We start from the raw sequence: 19800 nt of genomic DNA on the forward strand, positions 1-19800 counted from the left end.
GAGGCGAACATATGTGCTGCGCCAGGCCCTGAATCCCAGCCCCGCAGTGTTTTAACAATGTTAAGACACTGCGGGGCTGGGATTCATGGTCATCGCGAACCGCACCGGCCGACATTAAATGATGCCAGAACATGGGCAGCGCTAACAGCGCTAGGCCAGGGGATAACACGACAGCGCAGACTCCTGTACAGCAAATAACGCTCAGGAGGCTGCACCCAGCACCAAGGTGGGATTCTTGACATCTGTGCTGCGTCTCATTACAAAGGGAACTCGCGCCTCCAACACAGTTTGACTGTTTAAAGGGCTAAATGTTATACGTGTTTCATTCAGCGTGTGCAAGGAGCGAAATTAAAAGAGCAACCTTTGACTTGTGCAGCACTACTGCTGCATAAGCTGTGGCTCTTCTACTTTGTAACCCCTGAGGGGGGGTTAAAGGTTACCTTTGAAATTGGTTCAATTAGGCTTCGGCCTACACTCTGCTCCCCCTGCAGAGCCCTGGGCTCCAACACCGCCAGTTGGGGCCCGGTACTGCTAGCTGCACAGAGAAAAACACCAGCCAATGTGTCAGTGGGGTTCAGCACCGCCAGCTGTTCCCCTGCTGTGCAGCCGGCAACGTGTCCTGCAACTGCCACGCAGGCACAACAGACCCAAAAGCTGCCGCCAGTGCAGGCTTCGGCCTACACTCTGCTCCATCTCCTCCTCCTGCTGACCCCGGGCTCCAACACCGCCAGTTGGGGCCCGGTACTGCTAGCTGCACAGAGAAAAACACCAGCCAATGTGTCAGTGGGGTTCAGCACCGCCAGCTGTTCCCCTGCTGTGCAGCCGGCATCGTGTCCTGCAAAAGCCACGCAGACACTTGCTCTTGTACCTTCTGCTCCCCATCCTGGTTCCAGTACCGTCAGCTGGTTCCGGGCAGAGCCTTTGGCTTAGGTGCCTCCCTCTGGGTATCCGAGTTCCACCAACGTCAGGTGGTCCTTGGTAGTGCTTTCAGGCACGGGTACCTCCTGCTTAGTAACCGGGTTCCAGTAACGTCAGCTGGTCCTCGGTAGTTCCATTGGCTCTTGGACCTTCGGCTACCCATCCGGGTTCCAGCACCGTCAGCTGGTTCTCGGCAGTGTCTTTTGCTCTTGTACCTTCTGCTCCCCATCCTGGTTCCAGTACCGTCAGCTGGTTCCGGGCAGAGCCTTTGGCTTAGGTGCCTCCCTCTGGGTATCCGAGTTCCACCAACGTCAGGTGGTCCTTGGTAGTGCTTTCAGGCACGGGTACCTCCTGCTTAGTAACCGGGTTCCAGTAACGTCAGCTGGTCTTCGGTAGTTCCATTGGCTCTTGGACCTTTGGGTAGCCATCCGAGTTCCAGTTCCATCAGCTGGTTCTCGGCATTTTCTCAGCCTTCTTGTACCTTCTGCTACATTTCCAAGTTCAAGAGACTAAACACGATGACCCGGAAGACCACCCCTAAGATGACGACGACACCAGAGACGACAACCACCGTGATGACGACGACCCTGGAGACGATGACCCCGAAGACCACCCCGATGACGACGACCCCGGAGACGACGACCCTGAAGACCACCCCGATGACGACGACCCCGGAGACGACGACGACCTGGAAGACCGAGAAGCAGAAGAACAAGAGGCTGCAGAACAAAGAGCAGAAGAACATTAAGCATAACACTAAATATCAGAGCAAAAAATATTATCTAAATTATAAGCAGAAGAAGACTAAGCAGTGTATGGGGGTGAGTCCGTTCCTCCTCGTGGTGCCCCTGGATAAAGCCTGATGCTGCAGGCCAAACTGAACGCGGACAAATGTAACTCTTTTGTGACAGGCAGAACGGAAGGTGTAATCTTCAAACTTTTATAGATAACTACGGGAATGCCTGTCACAAATAAGAATATGATGAAGAAGTAGAAAATGATGAAGATAATAGTAAAATAAAAAGAATATGAACAATGTAAGAAAAAAAATAATAGGTAGAAGATGAAGAAGAAGATGAATAAGGTGAAGAAGTTGATGTCAAAGAAGCTGATGATGAGGATAATGAAGAAGAAAGTGTGGGAGAAGTAAAAAAGAAGGTGAAGGGCGTGGAAGTAGTGAAACATCAATATCTGACAAAATAAAAAAAAATTAACATAGTCTAAATCTTTCTACCGCCGAACGTCATAAAAAAAAAACAAAACCTGCTATTCTATTACATTGGGCTAAACCTCTGTGCCTTTAATGTCTCCGCCACGTCCCCCAATACATCCTACATTATTCTTAGTTGTTTTCCTTCATGTAGAATGAACCTACAAGTTTATAAAGGGTTTATTTTAATTCCGATATTTTCGTCCCATTGACTTGCATTGGGATCGGGTATCGGTATCGGATTGGATCCGATATTTTGACGGTATCGGCCGATACTTTCCGATACCGATACTTTCCGATATCGGAAAGTATCGCTCAACACTAATGGTGGATGGTGTGAGGCGCAGTGAAGAACGAGGACACCAGGTTGCAGTGTCTTCACCTTTACTGAAGGCTTCAGTGTCCACAGTCCAGAGCACCAGATCACAGGGTAGGCAGAGTCCGGCCGGTTTGGAGGCAAATCCAGAGACCCCTTATCCAGTTGGAAATCAGTAGCCTTCCTCTAGCGCCTGGGTGTTGTAGTACCTTACTGCTGAGCTTCTCGGTAAGGTCCTCACAACTGTTGTAGATGTTCTAGATGTTATGTCTCTCTCTCTGTCCCCCAGATGGATAGGAACAACCCGTATGACTGATGGCCTGAGGCTTTTTACAGGGACTCTAGCACGCCCCGGCCCCCACAAGTTGCCATCTTGCCTCCTGGGTATAGGGTGGATCAGTAACTTGCAATTAGCTGTCCTACCGGTCTCTGGAGCAAGGCATAAAGGACTGTTGCTCCCTCTGTGTTCCGGCTACTGGATCCTGCACCTCAGAAGGAGGCAGCCTGTGCAGGGCAGAACTCCTTCTGGTTTCCACTCCTTTGCTATGACTTCTTCTCACTCTCTACAATACAGTTCTCGGTTCATGTCCTTTATTAGGAACTGCCACACGTGGGGCAGGCGCAGCTCCGTGACCTTCTTTCTAAACCTCTGACAGGATCCCACCCCTGTCAGGGACCAACTACCTGAGCAAAGCTCAGCTAGCAACTGCCTAACTTCCTCTCCAGACCACCAGTTTTACCTAATTGTGAAGAGTGCCCTAATAAATAGGAGCATAGCTCCCCCTGGTGGACTGGAGTATGAAATGTGTTGTATGTTTGTGTTACCTGGTAAAGAGAGCTCCTTTGCCTCCAAACGTAACATCACTCACCCCTAGAGGAGAATGATATTACTGCAACGACCAGGACCCTGGGGCGCTGCAAATGTTATGTGAATTTCGAAGTCTCCATCTAGAAAAGCTGATCGGTCCACAGGTCAAGGTCATTTCTAGTCAGGGTAAATGTGATGGTGTATACTGGGTCAACACTGTATATACGCTGGAGTTGTCTCTTACACCACTCACCGATACACTGCGGGGAACGATCCCACTCCTTATCTGTTTGGGGGTTTGTACATCGGGCCCACCCGTATAATGGTGACAGACGATATCCATCCTGACATCTCACTTGTAGATCTTCACCCTTATTATAAAACTCCTTCTCTGCCGGGATCACCCCCTCACCAGCCGGACGCCGACACTGAGCTGTAATACAAGAGGTATAATCACTGGACGGACGATGATTGTCTACATCCTCATGTGCTGACATGACTTAATGAAGGAAACTCCAAAGTTCTCCATTCCAGAAGATGCCAAAGATGGCAGCGGTGACCTGACCGTAGAGGACAGCGGAGGCCCTCATGAATAAGTTTTACCGGCTCCTCCATTTTGAATCCAGCAGAATGCTATATTTGTGCAAGTTTAATCATAAAATAATTGGATTCTGACAAATTTTTTATGAATTTCTTTCACCCTGACTTCGCACTGACGAGGACCAACAGCCCGAAACACTGTGTCTGCGAATTGAGATACTGATTTGGCTTTTATCCTAAGTCATATTGCACGACTCGTTAGAGGGTTGATTGTGACTTGTAGGATCGCTGCTTCCAACAGGTGGCGCTATAGAGGTAAGTCCTCTTTTTCTCAGAAGAGGCAATTTGCATATTTCACCCTGAAGCCATTTGCTCCTCTCTACACTGAAGCATCTGGTTGTCAACCATCGATCTTTTGGGCACACATTTTGTATCAGCATTATGGAGAGTGACCACATACAACATGGAGAGCAGAGACCGGGTAACCCTGCAATCATCTTACTGAATATCTATCTGTTTTTCTTAAAGTGAATCCGTCAGCAGGATTTCACTCATAAAACCATTTATATGTGCATGTAGCTCTATCAAAGACAAGTCCAGCGATACCTTTACATGGCCAGTCCGTTCCTCCATTACTGGGTAATTAGTGTTTGAATAGATATGCAAATGAGGCTGAAGAGCTATGGTAGATTGGAAGCCTCTGTCACTCCGGCTCTATTTCCTGACCAGTGCCGCCTCCTCCTCCTGTTCGATTGACAGTCTCTATACTGTGTGACTTCAGGGTAAGGAGTCATCAGTCAAATAGGAGGAGGTGGCACTCAGCAGTAAACCGTGTGACAGGCTTCAGATCTACCATAGCTCTTCAGCCTCATTTACATATCAATTCAAACTTTAGTTTCTCAGTGATAGAAAAACAAACTAACCATGTAAAGGGATTGCGGGACCCGTCAGAGATAAAAGCTCACATAAATCGTATTGGGGTGAAATCCTGCTGACAGATTCCCATTAACCACAGAACATCTACTCTGCAGCCATTTAAAGGGAATTCAGAATTAGATCACCCCATTATAAGATTAACCCCTTTACGACCTTGAATGTATCCACACGTCCAGGTTGGCTGGTACGTGCCGATTTTGGACATATGGATGCTTCATAGCAATTTGCATGCGTGATCACCGCCGGGCGTCAGCTGATTCTGACAGCCAACACTCGGGACCTGGAGCACTGCCCGCATGGCCTAAATACAGTGATCGCTAGCGATAGCAGCATTTAGCAGGCATGCAGCGGGAGGGAGCCCCATCTGCACACAGATCGGCGCCCCTGCCACGTCATCATGTGGGCCCAATCGTTACCATGGTGACCTGATGTCATCATGACAACATCCAGGTCATCAGGCACTAGCAAGTTAGAGTAGAGCAGTGCATGATCTAACTAACTTGTGTCTGCTGACCATCCTAATGCATTGCAATGATGGTGCATAGCGATACATTAGAAATGTGATCAGACTCTAGAAAGTGAAATTCCCATACAGGGACTTCACACAAAAAAAAGTTTTAAAAAAATGTAAAAATATTTTTTGTTTTAAAAATGACAAAATAAAAATATATATACAGTATGTTGTGCCCATAAATAAATATGGTTATATAAAAAAGTACAAATTTGGTGTTGCCACATTCTGAACGACCCGACCTCTAAATCTTTCCCACCAGTTAACCCCTTCTGTGAAAACCTTAAAAAAAATGAGGAAAAAATTATGCTTTTCATCATACAGCCAACGAAAAAGAGGAATAAAACCTGATCAAAAAACAAATGTAAATTAACATGGAGCAGCTGAAAACGTCATCTAGTTTCATAAAAATCCAGCCCCCACACAGCTCCATCAGCGGAAAAATAAAAAAAAGTTATAGCTCTTAGAATAAAGTGATGCAAATATAATTTTTTTTCTATAAAATAATTGTTATTGCTTAAAAGCACGAAAAGAAACAAAATTATATAAATGAGGTATCGCTGTAATCGTACTGACCTGAAGAATTAAACCGCCTTATCAATTTTACCACACGCAGAGAATTAAAAAAAACTCCCAAAAAAAATTCCTGAATTGCTGATGTTTTTTCCCTCCGCCTCCCAAAAACAAAAAGAAAGATCAAAAAATGTCATGTGTCCGAAAATATCAATACAAAACGTCAACTCATCCCACAAAAAACAAGACCTCACATGACTGCGGGCCAAGACATGGAAAAATTATAGCACTCAAAATATGGCGAAAAAAACTAGTTTCTGCAAAAAAAAAAAAGTGACTTTTAGGCTATGCGCGCACGTTGCGTATTTGCTTGCAGAAATTTCTGCATCTCTCGGCAGAAGGAACCAATAGCTAAAGGTTCCCATTCTTACTATCAGCTCACAACTCTTTGCTTACCCTTTACTGGCTAGTTTACTGGGGATCCCTGGAAAAAATTAACATGGGGTCCCCCTATAAAACCGAGCCAGGAAAGGCTAGGCAGACAGCTGCGGGATGATATTAACCCCTTACTGACATCTGACGTACTACCCCGTCCATGTGGGCTGGGCCCGTAAACCATGGACAGGATAGTACATCAAAGCCAATTGGCGATCGGGGACGGGTGTCAGCTGTGAGAATCAACTAAGTGCCAGGAGCGGTGACCGCTCACGGCACTTAAACCCCTGGAAAACTGTGGTCAAACAAGATCGCAGGGTTCTGGTTGCATAGAGAAGCATCGCGCAGGGAAGGGGCTCCCTGTGTGCTTCCCTCAGACCTTCAGAAAAATGCAATGTGATCTTGTTGTTCCGTGGTTCTCCCTGCCTGCAGACTCCAGGATCCAAGATGGCCGCAGGGTCCTTCCGGGTCCTGCAGGGAGGTGGCTTGTCAGTGCCTGCTGAGAGCAGAACCTGAGAAGCCTCTGTTCACTGCCTGTCAGATCGCTGATATGATACAGTGCTGAGCAAAGTGTCAGATCAGCGATCTGACTTTATACAGTGATATCCCTCCCTGGGACAATGTAAAAAAAAGTAAAAAAAAATTATAATGTGCAAAAATATATTTTTTTAAATTCCTAAATAAAGAAAAAAAAATATTGTTCCAATAAATACATTTCTTTATGTAAATAAAAAAATAAAAGTACACGTATTTAGTATCGCCGCGTCCATAATGACCCCACCTATAAACCTGTCCCACTAGTTAACCCTTTCAGTGAACACCATAAAAAATAATAATTAAAAAACGAGGCAAAAGACAATGCTTTATCATCATACCGCCGAACAAAAAGTGGAATAACACGCAATCAAAAAGACGGATATAAATAACCATGGTACCGCTGAAAGCGTCATCTTGTCCTGCAAATAACGAGCCGCCATACAGTGCAATCAGCGAAAAATAAAAAAGTTATAGCTCTCAGAATAAAGCGATGCAAAATCAATTATTTGTATAAAATAGTTTTTATTGTATAAAAGCGCCAAAACATAAAAAAAAGATATAAATGAGGTATCGCTGTAATCGTACTGACCCGAAGAATAAAACTGCTTTATCAATTTTACCACATGCGGAACGGTATAAATGACCCACCCAAAAGAAATCCATGAATTGCTGGTTTTTGTTCATTCTGTCTCCCAAAAATTGTAATAAAAAGCGATCAAAAAATGTAATGTGCCCAAAAATGGTACCAATAAAAAGGTCAACTCGTCCCGCAAAAAACAAGACCTCACATGACTCTGTGGACCAAAATATGGAAAAATTATAGCTCAAAATGTGGTAACAAAAACTATTTTTTGCAATAAAAAGCATCTTAGAATGTGACAGCTGTTAAACAAAAACCCGCTATAAAAGTAAATCAAACCCCCATCATCACCCCCTTAGTTAGAGAAAAATAAGAAAATAATGTATTTATTTCCATTTTCCCATTAGGGTTTGGGCTAAAGTTAGGGTTTGGATTAGGGTTGGGATTATGTTTATGGTTGGGATTAGGGTTAGGGGTGTGGTTAGGGTTGGGATTGGGGTTAGGGGTATGTTGGGCTTAGGGTTGGAGGTTTCCACTGTTTAGGCACATCAGGGGCTCTCCAAACGTGACATGGCGTCCAATCTCAAATCCAGCCAATTCTGAGTTGAAAAAGTCAAACGGTGTTCCTTCCCTTCCAAGCTCTGCCATGCACCCAAACAGTGGTTTACCCTTACATATGGGGTATCAGCGTACTCAGGACAAATTGGACAACAACTTTTGGGGTCCAACTTCTGTTACCCTTGTTAAAATAAAAAAATTGGGGCTAAAAATCATTTTTGTGGAAAAAAAAAAGTTTTTTTTTATTTTCACAGCTCGGTGTTATAAACTTTAGTGAAACACTTGGGGGATAAAAGTTCTCACAACACATCTAGATAAGTTCTTTAGGGGGTCTAGTTTCCAATATGGGGTCACTTGTGGGGGGTTTCTACTGTTTAGGTACATCAGGGGCTCTGCAAACGCAATGTAACGCCCGCAGACAATTACATCAAAGTCTGCATTCCTAAAAGGTGCTCCTTCCCTTCCGAGCTCTGCAATGCACTCAAATGGTGGTTTTCCCCCACATATGGGGTATCAGCATACTCAGGACAAATTGCACAACAACTTTTGGGGTCCAATTTCTCCAGATTCTCTTGGAAAAATAAAAAAATGTGGACTACATTATATACTTCTGTGAAGCACTTGGGGGTTCAAAGTGCTCACCACACATTAGATAAGTTCCTTAAGGGGTCTACTTTTCAAAATGGTGTCACTTATGGCGGGTTTCCAATGTTTAGGCACATCAGGGGCTCTCTAAACGTGACATGGCATCTGATCTCAATTCCAGCCAATTTTGCATTGAGAAGTCAAATGGCGCTCTTTCCCTTCCAAGCTCTGCCATGTGACCAAACAGTAGTTTACCCCCACATATGGGGTATCAGTACTCAGGAGAAATTGGGCCTAAAAAGTTGTTCTGCAATTTGCCTGTTACCCTTGGGAAAATAAAAAATTGGGGGCGAAAAAATCATTCGTGTGAAAAAAATATGATTTTTTTTATTTGGTGAAATATAACAAATTGGATCTGAAGTAAATTTTTTGTGAAAAAAGTTAAATATTCATTTTTTTTTAAACATTCCAAAAATTGCTGTGAAGCACCTGAAGGGTTAATAAACTTCTTGAATGTGGTTTTGAGCACCTTGAGGGGTGCAGTTTTTAGAATTGTGTCACTTTTGGGTATTTTTTATCATATAGACCCCTCAAAGTCACTTCAAATGTGAGGTGGTTCCTAAAAAAAAACAAAAAAAATGATGTTTGAGAAATTGCTGGTCAACTTTTAACCCTTATAACTCCCTAACAAGAAAAATGTTGGTTCCAATATTGTGCTGATGTAAAGTAGACATGTGGGAAATGTTACTTATTAAGTATTTTGTGTGATATATCTCTGTGATTTAAATCTTCGCGATAACTTGTAATTGATGTATACTCAATAGATATCTATATATATCATCAAGGGTCTGGGGCACCCTTTATTCTAAGGACCTTTATTAACAATATATCCCCTTGTTTTAATAGCTATTTTAGTTTGATGATAAGTTGTTATTGGTACATACTGTATGTGCTACATATATTTTTTCAAAAGGTGGAATGTGTCATGTTATTAGATACTTATATAAGTAACTGCTTGCCTCATGTCACCAAGTCTTATCCTCCTTTTTCAGAGCCGCATATATTGATGCTTCTTGAATTTGCCATTTTGTCTGGATCCCTGTCCACGCCTACACACCTGCCAGTCACTATCCGCTATTTATTTATAAATCGCTTCCCATAGTATCACCTTCCTATATATGCCATTTCCGGTACTTGGCACGCATCGTTATCCTGCCTGGAGCACATAATATGGCCGCTGGAACGCATAGGCTGCTACCGTGGAACGCACGGCCATGTTCTTCCTGTGACGCCACTTCCGCCGGCCAATATACAGCACTGATAGGCGGCTCACCCGGTCGCTAGCCCCGACTCTCAACCATTTAAACTGTGCATGGTGTTCACAGACACTAATGACTAGTGGTGGATACAGCGTCACTGCATGACACGTCGGCACGCTACTCTTTATGGTAAGCACTAGGGTTGAGCGAAACGGGTCGTTCATTTTCAAAAGTCGCCGACTTTTGGCAAAGTCGGCGTCTCATGAAACCGAGCCGATCCCAGCGTTGCATCGGCCATGCGGTATGCGACTTTCGCGCCAAAGTCGCGTTTCAATGATGCGAAAAGCGCCATTTCTCAGCCAATGAAGGTGAACGCAGAGTGTGGGCAGCGTGATGACATAGGTCCTGGTCCCCACCATCTTAGAGAAGGGCATTGCAGTGATTTGCTTGCTGTCTGCGGCGTCACAGGGGCTATAAAGGGGCGTTCCCGCTGACCGCCATCTCACTGCTGCTGATCTGAGCTTAGGGAGAGGTTGCTGCCGCTTCGTCAGAAGCAGGGATAGTGATAGTGGAGCGCCCCCACTGCCGCAGGGCCGAGGGGTACCCGGTACCGGGTCTCTGAGCTTCTGCTCTGGGGTTGTCACGGTGGCTAGGCCCGGTCCGTGACCCTGCCGTGGGGCGCTGAAGTCAGGGACTGGGTGATTGCAGTCGATAGTGGTGGTGTAGCGGTGCAGTTGTGGGGTGCAGGTCGCGGTAAATAACGAGGACACCAGTTTGCAGTCTCTTTACCTCTTTACTGGAGATCTCTGAGTCCTCAGTCCAGAATACGGTTCACCAGGCTGCGCAAGTCCGGCCGGTCCAATGGCACTTCCAGAGTTCACTTCACAGGTGGAAATCAGTGCCTTCCTTCTTAGCGCTATGTGTTGTAGTCCTTCCCTGCTATGCTTACGGAAAGCACCCCACAACTGTTGTGTCTGTTTCTTAAGTTCCCTCACAACAACTCGATTAACTGATGTTCTGCTAATCTTCCGTCCCTTCCTGATGTTACAGTTAGAACGGCACCCGTTTGTCGGGTAGGCCTGGAGTTCTTCCGGGACCCTAGAGACGCCCCTCTCCCGCAATTGCCTCCCAAGACTTCATAGGTGATTTAGGTGAGACAGCCCGCCTGAGACTGACTGTCCTGCCGCTGTTTAGAGTATTGCTTGAAGCTGTCTAATGAAATACTCCCTCGGCGTTCCGGCCACCGGTTGTGCGCCTCAGTAGGATGTTGCCCCCTTCACTCAGCATCACCCCTACTGGTATTCTCCTTTTGCTTCGATCTCGTTTCTCACTCAGCACAATATATCTCTCTTCTCGTCCTTCCTTAGGGCACCGCCGCTTCTCAGTGCAGGCACGGTCCCGTTGCTTTCTCTCTCGTTGCCAAGCCCCTGTCAGGATCCCACCCCTGACAGAGACCCTACTGTCTCTTCCCCTACAACACCCTCTGCCACAAGGTGTTGCCTGGTTCCGACCCACTCAGCTTCTAACTAACTTCCTGCCTGACCCCCAGTTTACCCACTATGGTGGGGGAGTGGCCTAATGAATAGCACCCTTAGCTCCCCCCGGAGGCCCAGCTGTGAAATGTATTGGTGTCTGTGATACCTGATCAGATGAGCTCCTTCAGTGCCATCAGACGCACCATAGCTCCCCATAGTGGCGGAGCCACAGTACTGCAACGACCAGGACTCTGGGCCGCTGCAATAGGCAGGGTACATAAAGCTGCAAACCGCTTGTGCTGTAGCGATTTCCACTGTCCAACACCACCTTCGGTGTGCAGGGACTGTGGAAGCTACATTTTTTTTTTTCCTCAGCGCTGTAGCTCATTGGGCTGCCCTAGAAGGCTCCCTGATAGCTGTATTGCTGTGTGTACGCCACTGTGTAAACCAACTGCTTTTTTCAAAGCACATATCCTCTTGTTCCTTCCTTTCTGCACAGCTATCTTTTTTGTTTGTCCACACTTTTTATTTAATTTGTGCATCAGTCCACTCCTTATTGCTGCCTGCCATACCTGGCTGAGATTACTGCAGGGAGATAGTAATTGTAGGACAGTCCCTGTTTTTTTTTTTTTTTTTTGTGGGAGATTAAGATTGGCATTTCTGCTAGAGTGCCATCCCTGTGTGTGCCATCTCTCACTGAGTGGGCCATAGAAAGCCTATTTATTTTTTATTATTTGGTTTCTAAAGTCTCCCTGATAAAGAAAAAAAAAAATAAAACAGTGGGAGATTAATATTGCCCTTTCTGCTTGTGTGCCACTCCTGACTCCTGTGTGTGCCATCTCTCACTCAGTGGGCCATAGAAAGCCTATTTATTTTTTATTATTTGGTTTCTAAAGTCTCCCTGAAAAAGAAAAAAAAAACAAAACAGTGGGAGATTAATATTGACATTTGTGCTTGAGTGACAGTCCTGCGTGTGTGTCATCTCTGTGATTTTGTGCCACAGAAAACAGAGTGTGTAACATTGTGCCTGATTTTCCTTGTGGTCTCACCAACCTGTTAAGGGATATTGAAATCATACTGAAGTTATAGCTCACCGTGTAAGTTGTTTGACAGCAACAAATAAAGTTACTTTGGTTAAGATTTTAAAACAATGAGGAAGTCTGGTGCAAGAGGTCGTCGTGGGCGTTCATTGTCAGCTGGTAATGATGGTAGTGGTAGTGGAGCATCAGGTGGTCGTGGGGATAAAAATATTCCACCTAAGTCTGGAGCTGTGGAGCCAGTTTCGTCGTCAGGCTACACAAGGCCTCGAACGCTCTCTTTTCTGGGAGTAGGAAAACCGCTTTTAAAGGCGGAGCAGCAACAGCAAGTTTTGGCTTACATTGCAGACTCAGCCTCTAGCTCTTTTGCCTCCTCTTCCGAAACTGGTAAATGTAAAAGCAGCGCGTCGCTTGTGGATGTTCACGGTCAGGGACAAGTCGCTTCCTTGTCCTCCTCAGCAAAAACTACAACAAGAGAGAAGGATGCAGCAGGCGACACAACGGGTCACTCCATGGAGCTCTTTACACATACCGTCCCTGGCTTAGAAAGTGAAACATTTAACAGGCCATGCCCATTACAAGTATATTCTGACATGGAGTGCACTGATGCACAGCCACAGCCAGAGTACTATGCTGCTCCTTTGACTCAGACCACCACATTGCCCTCTCAGGGTACAGATCCACAATCAGACCCTGATGAGACTATGTTGCCCCGCCACGAACGCTATACCACCGACCGACACAGTGACACAGACGAAGTTGCACACGAGCTCGAAGAGGAGGTAATAGATGACCCAGTTATTGACCCCGATTGGCAGCCATTGGGGGAACAGGGTGCAGGCGGCAGTAGTTCAGAAGCGGAGGTGGAGGAGGGGCCACAGCAGGCATCAACATCGCAACAGGTTCCATCTGCCGGGCCCGTATCTGGCCCAAAACGCGTGTCAAAGCCAAAACCTGTTGGAGCACAGCGTTGCCATCCGGTTAAAGCTCAGTCTGCAATCCCTGAAAAGGGATCCGAGTCTAGGAAGAGTGCAGTCTGGCATTTTTTTAAACAACATCCAACTGATCAGCGCAAAGTCATCTGTCAAAAATGTTCAACTAGCTTAAGCAGAGGTCAGAATCTGAAAAGTCTAAATACTAGTTGCATGCATAGACACTTAACCACCATGCATTTTCAAGCCTGGAGTAACTACCAAACGTCCCTTAAGGTTGTAGCACCCTCGGCCAATGAAGCTAGTCAGCAACGCAACATCCCTTCCGTCACTGTAAGGCCACCATTTTCCGCACCACCGGCAGTATCTGTGCAGGTTTCTTTGCCAGCCAAAAGCAGTCAGGGTCAGGGAATCACCAGTTTTGTAGGAGGAAATATTGCATCTAGGTCACCGGTGGAAACAATACCGTCTCCAACCGTCTCTCAGTCTGCCATGTACACCGGCACACCCGAAAGTTCCTTGATCTCCAGCTCTCCAGTCCAGCTCACACTACATGAGACTCTGGTTAGAAAAAGGAAGTACTTATCCTCGCATCCGCGTACACAGGGTTTTAACGCCCACATAGCTAAACTAATCTCGTTAGAGATGATGCCCTACCGGTTAGTTGAAAGCGAAGCTTTCAAAGCCCTGATGGAGTATGCTGAACCACGATACGAGCTACCCAGTCGACACTTTTTCCAGAAAAGCCATCCCAGCCCTGCACCAGCATGTTAAACAGCGCATCGTCCATGCACTCAGGCAATCTGTGAGTACAAAGGTGCACCTGACTACAGATGCATGGACCAGTAGGCATGGCCAGGGACGTTATGTGTCCATCACGGCACACTGGGTGAATGTGGTGGATGCAGGGTCCACAGGGGACATCAATTTCGGGACAGTTGTGCCTAGCCCACGGTCTAGGAAACAGTTGGCTGTAGGCGTTCGCACCCCCTCCTCCTCCTCCTCCTCGTCCTCCTGCAGAAGCTACAGCTCTTCCACAGACCGCAGTCGGCCAACCACTCCATCGGCAGATGACACTGTTGCACACCAGTTGTCCCATTATGGGCCAGCTACTGGCAAGCGTCAGCAGGCTGTATTGTCTATGAAGTGTTTGGGCGACAACAGACACACCGCGGAAGTTCTGTCCGAGTTCTTGCAACAAGAAACGCAGTCGTGACTGGGCACAGTAGATCTTGAGGCAGGCAAGGTAGTGAGTGATAACGGAAGGAATTTCATGGCTGCCATCTCCCTTTCCCAACTGAAACACATTCCTTGCCTGGCTCACACCTTAAACCTGGTGGTGCAGTGCTTATTGAAAACTTATCCTGGGTTCTCCGACCTGCTCCTCAAAGTGCGTGGACTTTGCTCACATATCCGACGTTCGCCTGTACACTCCAGCCGTATGCAGACCTATCAGCGGTCTTTGAACCTTCCCCAGCATCGCCTAATCATAGACGTTGCAACAAGGTGGAACTCAACACTGCACATGCTTCAGAGACTGTGCCAACAGAGGCGGGCTGTTATGTTTTTGTGGGAGGATACACATACATGGGCAGGCAGTAGGATGGCAGACATGGAGTTGTCAGGTGTGCAGTGGTCTAAGATACAAGACATGTGTCAAGTCCTTCAGTGTTTTGAGGAATGCACACGGCTGGTTAGTGCAGACAACGCCGTAATAAGCATGAGCATCCCCCTAATGCGTCTGCTGATGCAAAGTTTGACGCACATAAAGGAGCAGGCGTCTGCACCAGAGGAAGAGGAAAGCCTTGATGACAGTCAGCCATTGTCTGGTCAGGGCAGTGTACAGGACGAGGTAGCGGGCGAAGAGGAGGTGGAGGACGAGGAGGATGATGGGGATGAGTATATTTTTAATGCGGAAGCTTTCCCGGGGGCACTGGAAATTGGTTGCGTGGCAAGGACGGGTTCTGGTTTTTTGAGGGACACAAGTGATGTAGATTTGCCTGAAACTGCCCCTCAACCAATCACAACCGTAGATTTGACAACTGGAACTTTGGCCCACATGGCGGATTATGCCTTACGTATCCTAAAAAGGGACACACGCATTACGAAAATGATGAACGATGACGATTACTGGTTGGCCTGCCTCCTTGATCCACGCTATAAAGGCAAATTGCAAAATATTATGCCACATGAGAACTTGGAACTAATATTAGCAACCAAACAATCAACTCTTGTTGACCGTTTACTTCAGGCATTCCCAGCACACAGCGCACGTGATCGTTCTCACACGAGCTCCAGGGGGCAGCAGACTAGGAGTGTAAGGGGTGCACACATCAGAAGTGGCGTTGGACAGAGGGGTTTTCTGACCAGGTTGTGGAGTGATTTTGCTATGACCGCAGACAGGACAGGTACTGCTGCATCAATTGAAAGTGACAGGCGACAACATTTGTCCAGTATGGTTACTAACTATTTTTCATCCCTTATCGATGTTATCCCTCAACCGTCATTCCCATTTGATTACTGGGCATCAAAATTAGACACCTGGCCAGAATTGGCAGAATATGCGTTGCAGGAGCTTGCTTGCCCGGCAGCAAGTGTCCTATCAGAAAGAGTATTCAGTGCTGCTGGTTTAATACTGACCGAAAACAGGACTCGTCTGGCTACCCAAAATGTGGATGATCTAACCTTCATTAAAATGAACCACAACTGGATTTCAAAATCTTTTGCCCCACCTTGCCCGGCCGACACCTAGCTTTCCTATGAAAAGCTTTTGCTTGTGGACTACTGTGAATTACTTTTCTAATGTCTAATTTTCTGCAGCTGATTGTCCAGCATACGACATGTTTACACCTCCCTAACTGGCCAAACTCCCCACACGGGGCCGTGGTATCGCGACTTGGCGCAAGCACCCGTGAGACTGCTGTTTGTCTGAAGAGGTGGGTGTGCTCGCTTTTGGTCGACGGCATTGCTACTGGGTCCCTCATAGTACAATAAAGTGTCTCTGGCGGTGGTGGTGCGCACCCAACGTCAAACACACTGTTGTAACATGAGGGGCCCTGGGCCTGTACCGCCGGCCACAAGAGAGTTCACCCACCCCCAGGTCAAACATTGCTCTACCACTTCCACAGTTATCTCTCACACTTCCACCAATGTTTAGTCTATGCGCTGACATCCTTCCATACCTGCCACTGACAATACCATTGTGTTGACATGTATGATGGTACTTAACATAGTCAGGGGCAGTGTCCTCTATTTACCACAGTAAATACTTTGCGCTAAATTAGTAGGTCTGAAACAACGCAGAGGATCCCACCCCTGAACCTAATGATTGCACCCTTTAGTGTTTTTGTTTTGTTTTAATGCGAGACATTCACATTTATTTATTGTTTTTTGACTACTAACTGGCAGACACTCATTACAATCGGCCTCCGTTGACCAGACCACTGCTGCCCGTGTACCCCTGGAACCAATTATAAAGTGCCTACAGCCAACCCATTTTATTGTGTTAGGCCTTCGAAGCCTGTCTGCGGTCCCTCCTTCCACTAGGCCTCCACTGACCAGACCACTGCTGCCCGTGTACCCCTGGAACCAATTATAAAGTGCCTACAGCCAGCCCATTTTATTGTGTTAGGCCTTCGAAGCCTGTCTGCGGTCCCTCCTTCCACTAGGCCTCCACTGACCAGACCACTGCTGCCCGTGTACCCCTGGAACCAATTATAAAGTGCTACAGCCAGCCCATTTTATTGTGTTAGGCCTTCGAAGCCTGTCTGCGGTCCCTCCTTCCACTAGGCCTCCACTGACCAGACCACTGCTGCCCGTGTACCCCTGGAACCAATTATAAAGTGCCTACAGCCAGCCCATTTTATTGTGTTAGGCCTTCGAAGCCTGTCTGCGGTCCCTCCTTCCACTAGGCCTCCACTGACCAGACCACTGCTGCCCGTGTACCCCTGGAACCAATTATAAAGTGCCTACAGCCAGCCCATTTTATTGTGTTAGGCCTTCGAAGCCTGTCTGCGGTCCCTCCTTCCACTAGGCCTCCACTGACCAGACCACTACTGCCCGTGTACCCCTGGAACCAATTATAAAGTGCTACAGCCAGCCCATTTTATTGTGTTAGGCCTTCGAAGCCTGTCTGCGGTCCCTCCTTCCACTAGGCCTCCACTGACCAGACCACTGCTGCCCGTGTACCCCTGGAACCAATTATAAAGTGCCTACAGCCAGCCCATTTTATTGTGTTAGGCCTTCGAAGCCTGTCTGCGGTCCCTCCTTCCACTAGTCCTCCACTGACCAGACCACTGCTGCCCGTGTACCCCTGGAACCAATTATAAAGTGCCTACAGCCAGCCCATTTTATTGTGTTAGGCCTTCGAAGCCTGTCTGCGGTCCCTCCTTCCACTAGGCCTCCACTGACCAGACCACTGCTGCCCGTGTACCCCTGGAACCAATTATAAAGTGCTACAGCCAGCCCATTTTATTGTGTTAGGCCTTCGAAGCCTGTCTGCGGTCCCTCCTTCCACTAGGCCTCCACTGACCAGACCACTGCTGCCCGTGTACCCCTGGAACCAATTATAAAGTGCCTACAGCCAGCCCATTTTATTGTGTTAGGCCTTCGAAGCCTGTCTGCGGTCCCTCCTTCCACTAGGCCTCCACTGACCAGACCACTGCTGCCCGTGTACCCCTGGAACCAATTATAAAGTGCCTACAGCCAGCCCATTTTATTGTGTTAGGCCTTCGAAGCCTGTCTGCGGTCCCTCCTTCCACTAGGCCTCCACTGACCAGACCACTGCTGCCCGTGTACCCCTGGAACCAATTATAAAGTGCCTACAGCCAGCCCATTTTATTGTGTTAGGCCTTCGAAGCCTGTCTGCGGTCCCTCCTTCCACTAGGCCTCCACTGACCAGACCACTGCTGCCCGTGTACCCCTGGAACCAATTATAAAGTGCTACAGCCAGCCCATTTTATTGTGTTAGGCCTTCGAAGCCTGTCTGCGGTCCCTCCTTCCACTAGGCCTCCACTGACCAGACCACTGCTGCCCGTGTACCCCTGGAACCAATTATAAAGTGCCTACAGCCAGCCCATTTTATTGTGTTAGGCCTTCGAAGCCTGTCTGCGGTCCCTCCTTCCACTAGGCCTCCACTGACCAGACCACTGCTGCCCGTGTACCCCTGGAACCAATTATAAAGTGCCTACAGCCAGCCCATTTTATTGTGTTAGGCCTTCGAAGCCTGTCTGCGGTCCCTCCTTCCACTAGGCCTCCACTGACCAGACCACTGCTGCCCGTGTACCCCTGGAACCTATTTTACAGTGCATAGAGCCTATTTTTTTATTTTATTTAATATTAATAAAGCCAGGATGGACTACGCTGTACCACGCTATGAACTACCCAGTTGACAATTCTTTTGCGAGAAAAGCCATCCCACCCCTTCACCAGCATGTTAAAGACCGCATTGTCCTTGCATTCTGTCAATCTGTGAGTCCAAAGGTACACCTGACAACAGACACATGGACCTGTAGGCATGGCCACGGAAGGTTACGTGTCCTTTGTGGCTCAATGGGTTAATGTATTGGATGCATGGTCCACACAGGGGACAGCCTACTAAGTCTGTCTGCAGTCCCTAATTCAAGTTGTCCTCAACTGAATAAAGCTGAGCTTCTACCTTCTGGCTCTGATTAACTGCTGTTTTTAAACAAATTGGTGGTTCCGGCCTACTAACGGTGTCTGCCCCTGCCTGGTGTTGTCCTCAACTGAATAAAGCTGAGCTTCAACCTATTGGCTATCATTAAGTGCGGTGTTTTTAAAAATTGGTGGTTAGGGCCTACTAACGGTGTCTGCCCCTCCCTGGTGTTGTCCTCAACTGAATAAAGCTGAGCTTCTACCTTCTGGTTCTTATTAAGGTTTTTTTTTTTTTTTTTTTCTTTTTTTTTTTAATTGCTGGATGGGGCCTAATACCTCTGTTTGCTGCTCCCTGGTGTTTGTCCTCAACTGAATACAGCTGAGCTTCTACCTTCTGGCTCTCATTAAGTGCTGTGTTTTTAAAAATTGGTGGTTAGGGCCTACTAACGGTGTCTGCCCCTGCCTGGTGTTTGTCCTCAACTGAATACAGCTGAGCTTCAGTCTTTAGGCTTTTGGCCTAAAGTATCAGATATTAAACTGCATTTGGCCTATTAGTGTGGTTGGGCCATTAAAACAGTGTCTGCTGCTCTTGGGTTTGCTACTCCACTGAACAAAGCAGTGCCGCCTGTTTAGTCCTGTTACCAATTTTGAACTGCATTTAGCCTACTTTATTCTTTGGCCCTATATCTGTGTTTCCTCCTCATCCTGCCCATTGCCCAGCCACTGCTAGATGAGTCTGCCGGTACATTGACCTAGACCACTACATTCCCCTTGCACTCTACACAGCCAGAATCTGACCCTGCTGAAAGTAAGGTTCCCCTTCCCGCATGTTATACCACCTTACACAGGGACAAAGAGGAAGGTGCAGATGAAAGTGCAGGTTCCTTCATCAGGTGGGGGGGGCATACTCGTTGGCGACGTCACTGGCACAGGGCCCCTCAGAGTACGCAAAAGTGTCGCTGCTGGTGGGAGGCGCCCCCGCCATGCAAACACACCGCCATACTTTGAGGGGCCCTGTGCCAGTGCCAATGCGAACG

General features: G+C 47.3%; 1 protein-coding gene across 1 annotated transcript in view; it reads right to left on the reverse strand.

Annotated features, from left to right (window-relative positions):
• The window catches only part of LOC143793313 (uncharacterized), a 436629-nt gene that overhangs the window by 89953 nt on the left and 326876 nt on the right, over nucleotides 1-19800 (reverse strand). Inside the window, exon 3 of the mRNA XM_077280181.1 lies at nucleotides 3506-3685. Coding sequence (XP_077136296.1) covers nucleotides 3506-3685 — 180 coding nt within the window. The remainder of the gene's footprint in view (nucleotides 1-3505; nucleotides 3686-19800) is intronic.

This window comes from Ranitomeya variabilis, chromosome 1 (assembly GCF_051348905.1).
Source record: "Ranitomeya variabilis isolate aRanVar5 chromosome 1, aRanVar5.hap1, whole genome shotgun sequence".
Lineage (NCBI taxonomy): Eukaryota > Metazoa > Chordata > Amphibia > Anura > Dendrobatidae > Ranitomeya > Ranitomeya variabilis.